This window comes from Carettochelys insculpta, chromosome 15 (genome assembly GCF_033958435.1).
Source record: "Carettochelys insculpta isolate YL-2023 chromosome 15, ASM3395843v1, whole genome shotgun sequence".
NCBI lineage: Eukaryota > Metazoa > Chordata > Testudines > Carettochelyidae > Carettochelys > Carettochelys insculpta.
The window spans coordinates 38,053,122-38,071,730 of record NC_134151.1 but is presented as its reverse complement, the minus strand read 5'-3'; the positions used below and the strand labels follow the sequence as shown (position 1 = coordinate 38,071,730).

General features: G+C 41.7%; 1 protein-coding gene across 2 annotated transcripts in view; it reads left to right on the top strand.

Moving 5' to 3' along the window:
• Window positions 1-18,609, top strand: part of RNF145 (ring finger protein 145) — a 68,181-nt gene that overhangs the window by 20,025 nt on the left and 29,547 nt on the right. The window contains exons 1-2 of one of the 2 annotated variants that reach the window (XM_075009541.1): window positions 6,657-6,740; window positions 13,449-13,557. In XM_075009541.1, coding sequence (XP_074865642.1) covers window positions 6,698-6,740; window positions 13,449-13,557 — 152 coding nt within the window. In that variant the 5' untranslated portion in view covers window positions 6,657-6,697. Of the gene's footprint in view, window positions 1-6,656; window positions 6,741-13,448; window positions 13,558-18,609 lie in introns of those variants that run through there. The other variant, XM_075009540.1, reaches the window with a different exon arrangement.

Below are 18,609 nucleotides of genomic sequence, written 5' to 3'. Positions count from 1 at the left end.
GGGTATTATTGACTTACAACTAAATCAAGTTGCAACCAGGCATTCAGACAGTCCCCATCTTACGAACAGGTTACAGTCTGTACATTTAAAATGCAAATGGTGACGCTCGTGCAAATAAACATTCATGTGCAATGAATATTTTCAAGTGTTTTAGTTTGTAATTGCTTTTATATTACAAACTGATCTTAGAGAGAATTAATTTTTTGAGAAATATACTTGATGATATCTTTGAAACAGTTTTTCTCCATGGTAATTTGTACAGTATTACAGCTTGCCTGTTTAAACACTAAAATGATGGCATCTTGCTTTTCTTCCCCTTTTTGTCTTTACTTCATCCTTCTTGCATCTTACAACAGTAATAGTCAAGCAATACTTTCACATTTAAATTGTTGTCTTCATGTTGTTACTGCTTCATCTAGGTTGTATTTCCCTGTTTTGTTTATGAGAGGGCCATGCTAGGCCATATCAAAAGTCTTTTTAAAGTCAAGATATACCACATCCACTGCTTGCCCCTGTAACGTGTGTTTACAGTCACGTGTAATCCATCATACGCTCTTTTAACGGTTAGGCCTTTATACACGTGATTTGCTGGAAAGAAAAGTATTGATCACTCTATTAAGACTTTTTTTTTCCCTTTCTGGCAAACTTATCTGGCTTGCCCCAGGTCATTGTCATTCCTTTGTGTAAAATCAGGAAAAGTAAAATCATTTGGTAAAGGTTTAACATGTACTGCACATATATGTAAGGAACACTGAAGTAACATTTTCTAATACAAGACTGTAGTACAGTGGAGGCTTGTGGAACCCAGTCTGCCACCCCTCCACCACACGCCTGTCATATACGGGGTCACTGCAAGTCTCAGTAGAGCTTTGGTCAATGGCTTATTGGTACTCATCCCCTCCCATAAAAGTACATTACTGTACCTGTTGGGAGACTGTGTAACTTCAGTTGCTGGAGCGGCAGAATATGGTGAACCTGTTTGCAAAGTACTTAACTATTCTGGGTTCTCGAGGGCACCTGTATATTAACAGAACACAAACCTGTGCTAAGAAATAGGCCTTTTAGAAGAGGCTTCAATTAAGTTTCTTCCCAAAGTTTCTTTTTCTTCTCAGGCCATAATTTGATTTAAAAGGTTTTTACTGTACATTTTAAAAGACTATTTATTTTAACTAAGTTACAGTAGTCTTACTGGGAGCAAAACTGTGCTAAGTTGAAGCGATTTGCTAACACAGGCTTAACTCACATCAGCCAGCTGTTTCCAACAGCACTAGATGTTCCTGTCAGAATCAGCAAGTTTATCTTCCTGTGACTGAGTTGTTAGCTACTTACTTCTGTTTGCTCTTTCTTGATTAAAGACATAGCAGCAGCCTCCACAAACTGACCCTGTTTCTACACTAAGAAATATGGTTGAATTTATCAGCCGAATCTGTACCACTGGATTTTATAAAGTTGACATTGAGTGTCTGCACCTGCCCACAGAATCAACTTAGTGCATCTAATTTAGAGCTCCCCTTCAGGAAGTTGAAGGCTGCTATTAAATCACCCCTCAGTCTCCTCTTCTGTAAGCTAAATAAGCCCAAATCCTTCAGCCTCTCCTCATAGGTCATTGCTGCCCAGCCCCACTGAAGGCAAGAGAATTTCCAGGTTTCCTGAAACGTTCAGGGACAATTGTAGCCTGAGCACCTTTCCCAATCCTTTTGGCTCCTGTACAGATTTCTCAAGGTGTTCCTTTCTCAGCCCACACTAATTGCCAAAGTTCGACTGTTGCCAAAGTGCATTGTGAGAACTTATCCCACAGTTCTCTGAACCTCATTGCATTCTGAGTTTTTTTGCGGCTGCATTACAGGAGAGAAAATTCCCTGCAAGTGGCTGTGGGAGTGTGGTTTCATCTTCACACACTGCATTGCCCTCGAAACAAATGGCCATTTTTCAGAAGTCTCTTTACCCAGTGAGATATTCTTTTAGTCGTCTGACTCTCTCACCTTTTAACCAAATGTGCCCTGATAGCATCCACTGTCATCTTCCCAGAGTGCATTGCCCTCATTCCCCTCCTTTTGGAGCCAAATGGCCAGTTTTCAGAAGGAGATAAGGAGAACTGGGAAATCCCAGAGAGCATTAGTGTGCAGTGGTTAGCATCACTGAGAAGAAGAAGAGGGAAGACAGAGAGCCTCTCTGTCTAGTGGTAAGGCTCTCTTCCCTTGTTGAAAAATCAGTGGTCCCCTGGGGGAAGAACACCTTTCACTGGGCAGGGAGCTAGCTGTCAATCCCACCTACTAGGGTGTCTGTTCTCCAGGTATGTGTGCCATGCTAACAGGAACCTCAGTGGTCCCCTGAGGAAAGAACACCTTGAGAAATCTGTACAGGAGACAAAACGATTGGGAAAGGTGCTCAGGCTACAATTGTCCCTGAACATTTCAGGAACCTGGAAATTCTCTTGCCTTCAGTGGGGCTGGGCAGCAATGACCTATGAGGAGAGGCTGAGGGATTTGGGCTTGTTTAGCTTACAGAAGACAAGACTGAGGGGTGATTTAATAGCAGCCTTCAACTTCCTGAAGGGGAGCTCTAAAGAGGATGGTGAGAAACTGTTCTCAGTGGTGTCAGATGGCAGAACAAGGAGTAATGGTCTGAAATTACAGAAGGAGAGTTGTAGGTTGGATATTAGGAAAACTACTTCACCAGGAGGGTGGTGAAGCACTGGAATGTGTTGCCTAGAGAGGTGGTGGATTCTCCATCCCTAGAGGTTTTGAAGTCCCGGCTTGACAAGGTCCTGGCTGGGATGACTTAGTTGGGGTTGCTACTGCTTGAAGCAGGGGGCTGTACTAGATGACCTCCTGAGTTCCCTTCCAGCCCTGGGATTCCAAGTCAGGGAGCTGTCTGTCCCATAAATTACGGTGTCTGTTCTCCAGGTCTCTGTTTTCCTCTTGTGAAATACAATGAAGAGGAAACCACAGAGACCTTGTAGCTTCCCCAAACCACACACTTTGGGAAGATGGCAGAGGGGGGAGCCCACAAGGCAGCTTTGGCCAGGGACGGCCCCACAAACCTCTGGAGTCAGGGGCTCTAGAGAAGCTCCTGTTAGCATGAGGCACCAAACACCACCCCTGGCAACAGCCAGCCCCCGAGAAATCTTTCCCGCCTTTGGAGTCTTCATGGTATGGTGTGCTTGGAGCCATATGGTATGGTTGGGTGGGGGATAGACTCCCAACTTTATGGCACCTCTGTGGGGTGGGGCAGGGGGGCTGCCCCTGTACAAATGTGATTTGCAGAAAAAAGGTTTCGTGACCTCTCACACAAGCATGACCCCCACAGCCTAGCCGCCACATGGTGTGGTGGGGCGGGGGCAGGGGCTGGCCTGCTGCATGGCTCCAGGGGAGGGTTAATCACATGGTGAGGTGCTGAAAAAAAAAATTTACCTTTCCTGCTATATTCTGTGCAGGGAAGAAGCCTTCACCCCATGCAGGACATGACACCGCACTGTCTCGTGCACTGCTCTCTGGTCCTTACCAGCAGGCCGCCATATGCTGTGTTGCGGCAGGAGCTAGCCCACAAGATGAACTGAGACCCTGGCTCTCCTGATGGCTCTGTGCTGGTGCTGAGTAAAGTAGCTAGAGGCGATCGCCATGCTAAACATAAATAAATTGATTCAAAATGCTGGGCTTCCTACTTCCTGCTCACCTGAAGGACACCTTGAGGGGCATTGTGGGACAGTTTCCGTGACTAGTAAAATTGATTTTTTTTAACCCTGATTAATCTACATGGTTTTAGCTCAACATTGCAAATTCAGTTTTTTCAAATAAGTTCATTGGGAAGTCAGCAGTACGGAACTCAGCATTACAGCCAATTAGAATCGACTTATTGAGTGCTGGGGTGTAGGCAGAGAGTTTTTTTTAAAATTGACCGTAGAACCTCCTAATACAGACCCATCTGAGATGTGATAGAAAACCTGTAGCATGCTGACTAGCAAATAGGTAATTTGCTGAGATAAGAGAATAGCTATTGTCTGGAGCCAATGTTCCCACTAACTTCTTCCAGCCATCTGCTGAATAAATTTTATGCACGCTCAGGCATGTGTGGATGTACATCACCTATAGAACACATGCTGGAGGCTGTGGGCATTCTGCTAATCAGCTGTGTGGCATTTGATTCTCCCCTGGGTCACGACCCAAATGCGTGGCTTACAGCAAACACTGTCTAGCGCCCTAATCTGTAATCGGTGTGATTCTGAATTATGGTCATTATTGCACTAAAATAGCCTACTCACAAATTGCATTACGTAGCTCCTGTTTATTTTCTTACGGGTGAACTTGCTTTCTTCATAGTGGATCAGGGAATGATTTCGTTCTATCCAAAGGTCACTTCTTAGTTGTCCAGATCTTAAGTCCTGGAATAGATGCAGTCAGTGATAAGAGTTTTTAAGTTGTTAGACAAGAGGAATATATAGATTTGTGGCAAAGTAACATCATGTAATGGCACCTTCCCGAACTGTCATTAATACCTTAATCACTCAGCCAGTAGTATAGTAAACTCTTTCATATCCGGCAGCCCTAGGAACAGGAGTTTGCTGGATATTCAGATATTCTGGATAGTAGAGTACACTGATTAACACTTAAAAAAAAAAAAAATTAGATATTAAGAACAAACAAAAATGTATGCAGAGTACTTTATTTACCAATAGTAGTATTGTACACTGTAAACATCTACTGTATTTTCCTATGTTTATTTGTATTTACTTTCACTGTATGGAAAAAATAACTAACATTACTTTTGGTTAAAATGCTGTTTATTTGAGCGTTTCAGATGATGGAGTGCTGTTTAAGACAGAGTTTACTGTATTAGGTGAATGAAGAGTCAATACTGCACATACTACATTTGTGTAGAGGGCTGAGGGATGAGAAGGCTTCTGAACTTGCTGTTATCAGATGCTGCTGTGCCATTTTTCACCTCCTTATGCCTAGGCTAATGTGAATTTACTGTCCAGACTTATCTGCCTCCTCTGAGCAATGTCTACCGCTTGTGCAATTTATTCTCTCCCCAGCACCGGGCTGAGAGGGGAAGTGGAATTAATCCACTCCGGACAGAATTTCTCCCAACATGTAAAGGGTGAGAGAAGCAAATGTACATTTATTTAGGTATCTTTGCTTTCAAGTTCAGGCAGGGTTTGCAGAAGCGAATGACAGAACTAATTTGCAGATATTCTTGTCACCTTGCTTCCATGGGTTACAATTGTCCTGAATTCAGTATTCTCACTCTACCAAGCAATAGGACAGATGCCCCCCAAAGCTTGTGGCAGTTATTCCATGAGAAATACGAAACCAGCAATAAAAGTACCCTTCTGGCCTACAGCCATCACTTGCAAGTCCTCAAAGCATCACCAGTGCTGCCTTCGCAAGATGTTGAAGATTAAATGGGAGATTTGATGCACCAACACTAGTGTTCTGGAAGAGGTGAAGAGCACCAGTATCAAAGCGACGATCATCTATCGGCAACTCCGCTGGACTAGTCACGTTGTCCTGATGCCAAACCATCACCTCTCCGGTCCTCTTCCCTCCACTGAAGGAAGAGTACTGTAACATGAGAGAACAACAGAAGCGTTATAAGGGCTGGCTGAAAGATAATTTAAAGAAGTGCGATACTGGCACCATTTGGGAGACACTCGCCCAGGGTCGCTCAAACCAGAGGGATGTAGTGCGTGGTGATGTCCTCCTCAGCAAGTTCAAAATGCAGGGTAAGAGGCACAAGAGGAAGGAGAGACGGGCTTCCGGTCATGGTCAGCAGCCTCCTGCTGTACCTGGACACTTCTGTCCTCACTGCAGTAGAACTTGTGGTTCAAGGACAGGCGTCATCAGCCGCCTGAGGATCCACAAGTGCCATGGAAGAGGATCATACTTGGCAACGAGTGATTGCCATCATGAGGTTTAGGCATTTACATTGCTGATACTTGATGCTTTTAACACCTTCATAACAAAGACACGCTCTTTAAAATGAGAGTTTGAATGTTTGTAACCCTTTAGCGTTTTCATGGCTATTGTGACAGTTGGAGTTCATTTCCAGAATGCAGCAACATGTGTTAATTTAAATACCCAGTTAACAGAATCATTGCATATATTGAGTTCCCCGCTGTCGGTGCACTTCAAGCTGTATGTTCATTTTAAATGCACTTTTTCAAAATATTATCTTGGTGTAATTCTGTAAAATGAGCAGACCTATAATACTTTAATTGCATACCGATAACATAGTTTCTGAATCATCCAACAAGGTCAGAATCAACATGGTTGTCCAAACTGCTACTTAAAACTTAAATGCAAAATTTAGCTCTTACTTGCTTCTTGAAAGCTTAATGTGTGACCGCTTTAGAAACCAAAGAAATCTCTATATTCTATTACTTTTGATTATCTTAATCATGTTTTGTTAAGATCCCTGCAATATCAGAGATGTGCAATTCATTTTGTAGTAGTAATTGTTCCCTTGCATAATTAGGGTACTTGCCACTTGATTCTTTCAATAATGAGCCAATTGACCATCATGGAAGTGACAACTGTGCTAAGCTAATGGCTCAGTTTATGGTGCTCCTCCCCTTCCACCAGCTGGGGAAATGGCAGTGTACCGATGCCCGGATAGGCTTTTCTCCCTTCCTTTCCCAGGTACTGCCCCACTGTTGCTCTGATTGGCTGGAATTCCTCTTAAGGAGAATTTCTGCATGCTGTCCTTCCACCAGCTGCGGGAGGGGGCAGCACACAATGGTAAGTACCCTCCATCACCCAGACTACCCCACATCTGCTTCCCAGCAGCCTCCTCCAGCACACTGAACGTTTTTGGTCCCACCTTGGGCCCCCAGAAGAGTTAATCTGTCCTTACAGGAGATCTTGTCCCCTATTCTCCACCCTCTGCCCATGGTGTTAAAGCATGAGGCAAGTGAGCTGTCTCAGATGGGCCACATGGGTGAGGGTGGGGGGTTTGCAGGATTTTTTTCTTATTTTTATGATTCTTTTTTTTTTTTTTTTCCCTGGGGTCAGTGGCCCCTGACCCAAAAAACTTTACCACCCCCGATTTATGAAATTGATGATTTGTTTTGCATATCTGCAGGCTCATGTGTCATTTGTCAGACTATTTTCTGCATTGTGCAAAGCAACTGATGATACCAAGAGAGAAAAACGTGTACGTACTAGCTCGAGCTGCGCAAATGTTTCAGGTTAATTATATTTGATTGGGCAGCCTGCCCTGATATTTTTAAAGATAAAGTACATTGATTCTAGATTTGTGGCCATCTGCCAAAATATTACTTTGGTCATAAGTGAGCTGATTTGTGGTTCTCTACTCTACTGAACTCTTGCCTAGATTCTTTTTGAAGACATTCTTTGGTATTGTTTACAAAGATCTTGGCTCCCTGTAAGTGTGTTAAATTTTAAAATCCCGCATGCGCAGGCTTTGAAGTATTAGTTAACACAGGAGCATGCATAAAAAGCTACCCCCTGTTCCTACTGTTGTTTGCTGGCTGGTAGAGACTACCAATATGGATTTTGGCAATATCTAGTCTTAGTGGCTGGAAGCGTGGGTTATTTCAGCTTTGAGAATTTTTCATGAATTGTGCCTCCAGGCTATTTCTAGTGTCGGAGATTTTCTTGCTCAGCAGTGGAGATGCTATGTGACGTTGCACGTAGTTTTCAGCTTTCTCTGTTAGAAAATCAGAAGGGGATAGATTTGTGTCCATCAGTTAGGAAAATCCCTGGTAAGGACTTGTTCATGGTGGTCCAGCTGGAGTTTCAAGGAGAAATAAGAGGAGAATGGTTTATTTCTATTGTTTTTCAATGAGTTCAGTTAATGGAATAAATGCAGAGATGTTAAGGCTAGAAGAAATCACTGAGTCGCCAGTATGACTTTCCTGCATGGCACCATCTGTAGAGGCTCACCCAGTAAATTTCTGCATCAAGCCCATAACTTCTGATTTGAGCTGTAGCAGATCATAGAATCATAGAACACTAGGACTGGAAGGGACCTTGAGAGGCCATCGAGTCCAGCCCCCTCCCCCAGTGGCAGGACCAAGTACTGTCTAAACCATCCCTGACAGACATCTATCTAACCTGTTCTTAAATATCTCCAGTGATGGAGATTCCACAACCTCCCTTGGCAACTTATTCCACTGTTTGACCACCCTGACAGTTAGGAACTTTTTCCTAATGTCCAGCCCAAACCTCCCTTGCTGCAGTTTAAGCCCGTTGCCTCTTGTTCTATCCTCAGAGGCCAAGAAGAACAAGTTTTCTCCTTCCTCCTTATGACACCCTTTTAGATACCTGAAAACCACTATCATGTCTCCCCTCAATCTTCTCTTTTCCAAACTAAACAAGCCCAATTCTTTCAGCCTTTCTTCATAGGTCACATTCTCTAGACCTTAATCATTCTTGTCGCTCTTTTCTGGACCCTCTCTAGTTTCTCCACATCTTTTTTGAACTGCGGTGCCCAGAACTGGACACAGTACTCCAGCTGAGGCCTAACCAGTGCAGGGGAGAGCGGAAGAATGACTTCTCGTGTCTTGTTCACAACACACCTGTTAATGCATCCCAGAATCATGTTTGCTTTTTTTGCAACAGCATCACACTGTTGACTCATATTTAGCTTGTGGTCCACACTAACCCCGAGATCCCTTTCTGCTGTAGTCATTCCTAGACAGTCTGTCCCCATTCTGTATGTGTGACACTGATTGTTCCTTCCTAAGTGGAGCACTTTGCATTTGTCCTTATTAAACTTCATCCTGTTTACCTCAGACCATTTAGATCTTTTAGAAAGACATCCAGTCTACCTATAAAGACTTCAAATGATAAGACGATCTGCCACATCCCAAAGTACATTGTACCAGTGGTGCATTACATCACTGTTAAATATTTGTGCCTTATTTTTAAACTGAAGTTTGTCTTGTCATCTTCTAACCATTTTCATATTTTCTGCTAGAATAAAAGGAGCTTGAGAAACCTTTTCCTCAGATAGATAGTCACCTCTTGACCTTATCCTGGATAAAATAAACAGACTAAGCTGCGTAAGTCTCTGACAACGAGACTGACTTCTCTGCAGTCTACTCTTGCATCAGGTTTTTGTGAGTTAGTCCTCTTCTTTTAGCATAACACAAGTGTTCGCTACAGACCACCAGTTGAGTTGTCCTTGTTTGCTGTCACTCTGGGTGTCTACTCTACACTTGAATTCCTCTTTCAAAAGAGGGGTGCAAATGAGGAATTGATTTACATATCTTGTGCTTCACTTGCATAATCGCTTTTACAGAAGAGATTCTCTCAAAAGAAAAAAGCTGTGTAGATGGGGCTCTTTCGAAAATAAACCCCGTCCTCGAAAGAACCCTTCTTGCTATTTTGTTTCAGAAAGAAGGGTTCTTTTGAAGGTGGGGTTTATTTTTGAAAGCACTTCATCTACACTGCTTTGTTTCCTTCGAAAGAATCTTTCTGAAAAGAGATTTTGCAAATGAAGCACGCGATATGTAAATCAGTGCCTCATTTGCATTTTCGATTTCCTTCATTTGCATTCTCTTTCGGAAGAGGAATGCAAGGGTAGACACAGCCTCTGTGTCTGCATTTGCCTCAGTTGCAAGACATGCTGTATTGCATGCATGTCCTGTGGTTCACAGTACTATCACTCAATGTCACAGGATGTTGTGGGACAGTATCAGTTCCTCTGTGAGATAAGGGGCAGAGATATGCTAGGCCTGGGAAACGCATTTCCTGAAACGAATCCAAGCTGCAGTGCAGTTACTTCCTAGTCCTGTAAAATATGGACTCCTCTCATCCTCCCAACCAATATGAAGAGCTGCTGGTTTTTTTATGGAGGCGATGATTCTTTGATATGTCTCTGCAGAACCAGCCACTAAGATACACTGCTCTGGTTTTAAACGAGAAAGATTAGGAACTCCTTAACTGACTCTTATGGGCAAGTGTCCATTCACTACTTAAACCCTTCCATGGTTTCAAATGACTTTTGGAAATTGGCAAAATATATTTGAAATGTAACCATGCCAAAAGAGAGGAAATTTGTGAGGTTCATAAATATCATGTTCTGTAAAGTGAAGATGCAGTTGATACACATTGTAAAGTAGCATTTCTTAAACTGGGGTCTGTTGTTAAGAAGGCAACATCCAGTACTTTTAATCACCAGTCTAACCTCCTTTAATTTTTATTTGCAGCGGAGTGTCCTCTGCATCATAAGTTTAGCACTTGTATTCTGAAGACAAGGGAATGAAATATAGCCCTGATGATTTGGCATTATAACAAGCCAGTCTGCAAGTAAATGTTCGTGGTTTTTTTGGTATGTCAGAGGTGTCACCATTCACAAATGGTGATGATGTTGGCATGGTTCTGGGAGTGAGGCCTCTACTGCAAAAATGTGGCTATTGTTATGCAATGGGTTTTTAAATATCCAATTTTCAAGTCCCAAAATAAAATTGTAAATAATGAAAGGAAAGTACAGGATATTTTTCCCACTTTAAAAATAAGGAGTTAATGTCCAAATTCTGGCCTGAATCTATGAGCTACAGCATTCGTCACTAAAGTTGCTGCAGCAATCTCACGTCTGCTGGTTTGCTTAGCAGTTTCAGTGTATTGAGAGGACTGTTGTCGTTTATGGCCTCTAAACCAAGAGTCTCCAAACTCCTTTCGTGGTCTGTTCTTTTATTTGCACTTGAATTTTTTTTTCTCCTCATTGAGGTGTCTGTGGGTCTTTTTTCCCCACTGTTAATTTGGATATGTGATCACAAAGGAAGGAATAAGCACAGTATGTTCTCCAAAATCCTGGCACAACAGGGGTTCGTTATAGCCCTGTTCAGCTATAGCCCTAAACTTGTGATATGGTGACTTTCATACTCTGTGCCGTGTTTCCAGCTCTTAAATTGAAATGTGAAAATGGTAAAGGATAAAGTAGAAATTCTTGAAGTAGTGACAGCACAGAAAGATTGCGCCCACAGGTGAAGGGAGACGCATGTGGGGTTTACGGCGAATCATGGGCTCACGTGGAAGGGGAGGGTTTTTCAGGTGAGACTTGGAGAAGTGGGATATTGATCTTGGAATGACATGGTTGTAGCTTAATTGGGCAGCACCACAGAAAGCACTAACTCTAAATTCTGAGTTGGAGGAATTAATCAAACCAGACTAGAGAGCTTTGGCACCTTTTTGTCACCTCAAGTCGAGGGAGGATTTGAGAACAGGAATGCTTGTTTCTTGTTTTTGTTTGGATTGGATTGTTCAGTACTGAATAAGTAATAAAATAGGTACCACAAGGCACTTTTAGCAGACACCTGCTCAACTGGCAGAGGTGAACAGCTTTTACAAGGATAAAATTTCCAGCTGAAATCACCTGCACACCTGTGTTTTGAAGTGGGTGATGGAATTTTGGTAACCTGATGTGCCCCTCTTTGACCTTGATACTGGGTGCAAAACTGCACATTGTCTTAGTTTTGTGTATCCCAAAGAGAGCAAAAACTTGCTGCTGGATCTGTGGGGCGTAAGCCAGGCGTGCCAAATAGTTGGACCCTTCTTCCAGCTAGTTCTTTGGGTGACACATGACAGTTAAGTGCATGGGGTTCTTCCTTAAATAATGATGTTGCCCAGCAGTCCTTGTGGTTGCAGTTCATGTGTTTGACAAAATGTGATTGTTTTCTGTTCAGCCAAGAAATAAACAGAAGAACATTTGTTTGCTTTATTAATTAGAAGTATATAGCTCATACAAAGCACAAGTGGTTTCAGTGCCAGGCCTCAGGCACCATCAAATGCTTCATTTATTTGAACGTAAAGCTCAAAATAAAGAAAAATGTAATAAACTGCTGTTACAAGTTCCAATTTACATATATAGGCTGAAAAAAAAAAGTGAATAAGTTTTATCTGTCTACCATTACATGGGAAAAGGAAGTTTTCACATGCTTGAATGGACTATTGATTATTTAGCTATTTTGTGGTGTGACACTTTTTTTTTTTTCTTTTGTTTGGTTTGTTTTGTTTTGGCTGACTGCCAGCTGCTTTTTCAGTGAATAGAGCTTTGTAGAGAGAAATCACTGGGGATGGGGGAGAAGAAATACTGAGTAGCTGGTCATTGAGGTGAATTGGAATATTTCGCCAAAAATATTTGCCTTAGTTTGGGGGTTATTCTCTGTTAGATATTGGGACATAAGACATTAGTTGTTTTTGAGCTCCTTCAAGAATCTCAGCACTGTTTTATATTGAGAACTATTTTACGACGCTCAAAACAGGATAATCTACTCTAGTTTTAAAAGGTTGTGACCAGTTAGGCAATTTGTGAAGTAGAGTGATGATATTTTAGAACAAATTGCATTTACTGTATATCTGTGATGGGCCCTCCTGGGGATGTTTTGATCTTGGCTGCTTGGAAATCCTTGCTGAATGGATTCTAGTCCCTGTCAGTTAAGTTATTAACCTCTGAAATTAGGATCACTATGTTGCACTCTGTGACAGAGAGCTGAAAACAAAGGACAAACAGAATACCATATAGCATGCATAGGACTCCTGCTTTCTGTCCCTACAGTCTCTTTTGGAGAAATACCAGGGCATGCCAGACATTAGGTAGTTATCACCAAATCCCTGGAGAAGTGGTCTTTGCCACATCTGCTTTATTTAGGCATCCTGATGGAAAGAGGTGTTAAAGGAAGACCCGACTTCTTGTTTCTTGCTTTGAGCTATTCACTCGAATATTCAGGGTATATTCTTGAACCATAAAGATGTATATTCTCTGGGAATTTTCCTCAAGTCACACAAATGAAAGACAGCCATTGAAGCAGCTGTAGTGGACACCTCACGCAGAGGTAAAGAACGATGTAATTTGCTCCATTGGAACTTGCCCTTGTTTGAAATGGCACCAAGAGACAATTTGCCTGAATTTGAAAAGTGTATGTAATGTTTATGCATTTGATGAAGCAGGTCTTTGCCCATGAAAGCTTATGCTCCAAAATATTTGTTAGTCTATAAGGTGCCACGGGACTTCTTGTTGTAATGCTTAAGGGTATTTACATTGTTGTATCTTGATGATTTTGTGAACTTGGATGTATTTACTGATATGTATTCCCTACAATGAAGGCATCTTCTTTATGCCAGTGCTGAAATTTGTCTACACTTAATTGTATGCCCATGGGAGGAAGGAAACCTGGAGACAGAAGTCTTTCTCTTGTCTTTGTTTTCATGTTTTGCGGTGACTTTGACTTTTGCTGAAATGTCATGGCTCACTTTCACCACTGTTATACGGAGATGCAACTTGACAGCAGTAAATGGAGTAGTATCAATGTATCATGTTTTTCCTCTCTTATGTCCACGGGCATGATTTAAAAAAAAAAAAAAAAAAAAAAAAAAAATCAGTAACAGTGATAGCAGCTTTGTTAACTTCTAAAAGTGGGAGTAACATAAGAGTTTAAAAAGCTTCAGATCTTTCCTTTCAACTTATTATTTCTGCTTCAGGTTACATCTTAAGTGTTGTGCTCCTAACCTTACCTAGACAACACCTGGTTCAGCTCTACCTGTACTTTTTGACTGCACTTCTGCTGTATGCAGGGCACCAGATCTCCAGGTAAGAATGTGTGACAATTTTCACATGACTTGGTTTTCAAATTTGAAAAATAGTTTAATTACGAGTTTGCCAGTAGTAGCCATGAAGAGGGGGGTCTTTTTAGCTGTCTGGAATATATCCTGTCTTTCCTTATGCTGAAAACAAGTTACAGGCTTGACATTGATTTTTTTTTTTTCCTCTCTTTTTTTTTTTTGTTAAAATACGTATAGGGCCTGATCTTTTTCCATTGACTTCAGTGGGAGTTGTCAGATCCATAGACTCTTCACTTTAAAATCCCTCATCAGTCTTCCCTAGCTATTATAGCAGTTTTCTCCCCCTTCTAATATGAAAATGTATTGGGTTAGTGATGGACATAATTTCTGTTGGACCAAGAAGAGCGAGTGCCTACATCTCTGTTTCACCAGAACAAGACTTTTTGTTCCCTTCAAATTGCTGATGCCTCCATAAGGGAGAAAACCTAGACTAAAGAGCCATAGAGAGAGCGACAAATGTAGAGTAATAGTGTTGAAAGCTATTATTAATACTGGAGTATTCATATTTTTATTCTATTGTAAGAAATTAGTAGTTCTGTTTATAAATCTTACAGTAACAAATAAGCACTCCGGATATGTTTGAGGCTAAAATGTAAAGTGAGAGGTCTGAGATGATACAGCCAACCAAATTAAATCTTTCATTTAGTCTTTTGGTGTTGCTGAATATATTTAACCCAAATTAAAAGCAAATCCTATTTTGATAACTTGGTATTGCATGTAGTGCAGTTCATTAACTGTCATGCTGTTTAAGATGGGTGAGGAAGTAAGACTAGGGAATTGCAACCAGTGTGGTTTGCAACCAAGTTAAAATGGGAAACAGCAGGATTTACTTAACATCAGCTGACTTGACTATGTGCAGCCTTTTGGAATTTTTGAATCACTGAACAACTTCTGTTTCCAAAGCTGCTCTTCCACTCCAGGAATAATTTTTGGTAAAGGCAACAGACTGAGTCATAACGTCTGGGTTTTATTCCTGGCTCTGGTTTCAGATATCTACTCTTTTTGTGTGACCTTGGGCAACTCATGTAACTTCTCAGTGACTCCACTTCCCCATCTGTAAAATGGGGTGATGTGAAGAAGGGTATTCAGGGTTGATTCAATATTGTTTTGTAAAGCATTTGGTGATACTTTGTGCTCTGACAGCGTATAAAACATATGAATGTGATTAATGAGAACAGTCACCATCATGGTAAATCCTGGATGTCCATGAAATAACAGCAATAATAAAATCGAGAATAGATAATAAGACAAAAAATTACTATAATGCCTCTGTATAAATCTTTGGTGTACCCTTGAGTACTGGATGCAGTTGTGGTCACCTCATCTCAAAAAAGCTACCTTAGAATTGGAAAAGTTACAGAGGAGCAAGAATATGGAGCAGCTTTGATATGAAGTGGTACAAGACTTTTCAGCTTGCAAAAGAGATGACTAAGGTGTAGGGGTATGATAGAGGTCTATAGAATAGTGACTGGTGTGAAGACAGTGAATAAGGAAGTGTTGTTGTTTATCCATTCCTATAACATGAGTTACAGGTCACCTAGGTCGTGTCTACGCGGGCCTGCCCTTCTGTAAGGGGCATGCTAATGAGCTAAGCGGGACATTCAAATGAGGCATGGATTTAAATATCTCAAGCCCCATTTGCACATTCCCATGAGCTCTCTGTTCCAGAAGAGCCTTTTCTGAAAGCCAAAGCTACCGCGTAGATGGGGTTCCTTCAGAAGGAAACCCCCCACTTCTGGAAGAACCCTTGTTCCTCTAGGGGGTCCAGTGTAGACACGGTCCCAATGAATCGGATAGGCAGAAGGTTAAAAACAAAAGGATGTATCTCTTCATACAACATAGTCAACCTTTGGAACTCCTTTCCAGGGAATGTTGTAAAGGCTAAAATTATAATGAGGTTGAAAAAAAATGAGCTGATTTGAAGAATAGGCCCATCAGTGGCCTTCAGCCAGGATAGCCAGGGGTGAGGCCACATGCTCTGAGTGTTACTAGCTTCTGACTGCCAGAAGCTCATAGTAGATGAGGGGAAATGGGTCACCCAGTGATGACCTGTTCTGTTCATTACCTTTGAAGCCTCAGACATTGGCCATTGTTGGACAACAGAATACTAGACTATATGGACCATTGGTCTGACTCACTCTGGCTGTTTTTGTGTTCTTGTGCAAGTTATACTGAGAGGCAGATTCATGTGCCCCCTCACGGAAAATAGATATTCCTCTATTTTATACACAGTTACATCAGCCTCTCACACAAAGCATGCTGTTATAGTCTTTCACTGGAAATTATGAATAGTGCTGGAAGTTGGTGCTTATATTAAAGAAAGGAACCCTGTATAATTCTTACTTTTGCTGTGGTTCTATCCCACAACTGGCAGCACTGAGAATTATGGGGCTCCAGTGAGGAGGGAATACATTAATGTGAACGATGTTACATGCAACTTCATCTGTTTTAATATGGCCTAAGACATGAATCCTAGAGGTGTGTTCTGGTGAGCTTGTTTGGCACTGAGGAGCCAGATCGGCTAAAGTAAGTGATCGTGGCATGACCCACTTAGTTCAGATAGCCGCTGTATGTTATGACACTTGACTACAAAGCATCTTTGTGAAAAATGGAAGACCCTTTCTTGCATGTGTGAGGACATACAAATATAAGTCAAATGTAAGTGCTATCTGAATTGTCTCTGTGTAGAAATATAGGTTATTCCTAAGTCAGTTGTGAGTGGCTTCCTTTTTTTAACTTTCCAACCTAGCTTGGCTCTAGAGCTGCATGCCCATCAGAAGGAAATCTGAAAATCTCTTCATAGCTTTATATTTATATCCTAGTTTCTAACACAAATCATATGAGACTTTTCATTTAGTAAGAAAATAATTGTTTTTACCCTGTCCCAGTAGAATTGAGAAGTAAAAGCTGCAGCTTTATAAAGCTCTAATTGACCGAAATTAAGTGCACGCACTCAGTCCTATCAGCATCTTTGTGACACTCTGCAGCTGTTCATGGTTTCTTCAGAATGTCTCTGCCAGAAGATCATTCTGCTTGTGCTGCTAATTTAATAAGAAAATCACTGCTTTTGATGTTTTGCTAATTTTGAATAAAATTAGGATTCTGCCAATCTGTAAATACTTACTAAAAATGTGCTACAATGCTGTGATTTAGTCCTTTACAGATCTGTTACCTCCTCATGATATAAATTATCTTCCTTCAAATATTGTTGCAGTTTAGCCAGTAGAAAAACGAAACCATCAGATCTTCTTTGAGCCTGTCAGTGTGGATTCACTGCAGGTGTACACATGCGTGCAAGAAGAGTGTTTCTGCAATAGCGGTGTCTCTCCTGGCTGTGCATGCACTCTGTGCCCCTTTGTGTACTCTCACAGGGCAACAAAAGGGTGCAGTCTTTCCTCAGTTCCCTCTTACCACCACAGTGGTCAGCATAACCCAGGGAATGTCTGACCAGCTACTCTTTTCAGAGACGTGTACATTTGTGTTTTTCCAGCTAAATTTGTTAAGACATCTTATCACGTTCAATGAAAGAACGTTCCCAAAAATCCTGTCCCCTACTCAGTGGTGGTCTTGAGTGTTGATTGGGGAGGAGCAACTTGCATTAACCGCCATGTCACATGGTGAATTCCAAACCCTGCCCATCTTCCCTTCACATGATTCTTATATGGGGTAATCGTAGGGTTACCATATAAAAAAGAGGACACCCCTGAGAGGGAGTGTATCTGTATCAGTATTTACCAATTCACATTGTATTAATGGTTATAATATGTATAGTGTGTTCCTGCAACAGGAATTGGTAGATACTGACGCAGATACGCTCCCGAAAGGTCAAACATGGTAACCCTAATAATTGCCCGTGCATATTCTGCCGTTGGAGAGCTACACGTGGTCTGTGTGGTGCAAGTTTTTTTTTTCTTGCAGAGCCTGCAAATCCAGGGATGCTCAGCTCACACAACATTAATTAGAGAAGTCCACGTGGGTCGTTTCAAAACCAGATGTGAGGACCACTACAGGGACATAGCCAGATAAATCAACATCGAACCATCCTCCTTCAAGGGCAGATCATACCCCAGGTTTCAGTAGCTGAAAACGAGAGACCTACACTAGAGCGGGCATTGACCTCTTCATCACCAGCTACCTTGGTGGTGATGAAGTTTTCAACGCTTAAAACCCCAGGGGACAAAGCCGGGATCTGTTCCCACAGATAAAGGGGACATAGGCTCATGCAGCTAGACAGAGTTCAAACATAGCTCCAAAACTGAAGAGGGATTCTGGAGGGAAAACATCACTCCTTCAAGGACAGCTCCCAAGTCCAGAGCCAGAACTGGAGTGAATGGAGGAGCAAGAGACCTGGCATTGACCATAATATTGAGATCCATGACAGGGCCAGGCAAAGACCTAAGATATACTGTGGAGGAATCAGAATCCACCCAAGAGACATTTTGAGGACTCGAAGAGGTGATCAACACAGACACCCTGTCAAACGCCAGTACCGCCACTGGAAGAAGAGAAAGGGAACTGGTTATGGTTGGTGTTGGGAGGAAAAGGACAAGTTTTCCTTCTAGAATCAATCCCCTAGATTTTGCCTCCATCCTCCTGCATTTTGGTTGCAGGTTACCATCTGAAGAGGCCCATTTCAGCATACTTGGCGCTATTATAATACTTGAAAACCTGTGTTGAGCAAGCAGGGCTGTCACAGATTTAAAGTGTTTGTTTCACTAGATGAGATTAATTTCTGAATTTTAGGGTGTTTTTGCATATGAGATGAATTGCTTATGGTAGATAAAGGTAACTTATCAAGTAAAAACAAAGAGAATCCTGTGGTACCTTTTTGACTAACAGATTTATTGGAGCAGTAGCTTTCATGAGCAAAGCTACATCTGACAAATTGGGTCTTTGCCCACAAAAGCTTATGCTCCAATAAATCTGTTAGTCTGTAGGGTGCCACAGGACTTGTTGTTTTTGCAGACACAGACTAACACTGCTGCCCCTCTGATACTTGTTTATCAAGTAAGAATATAGA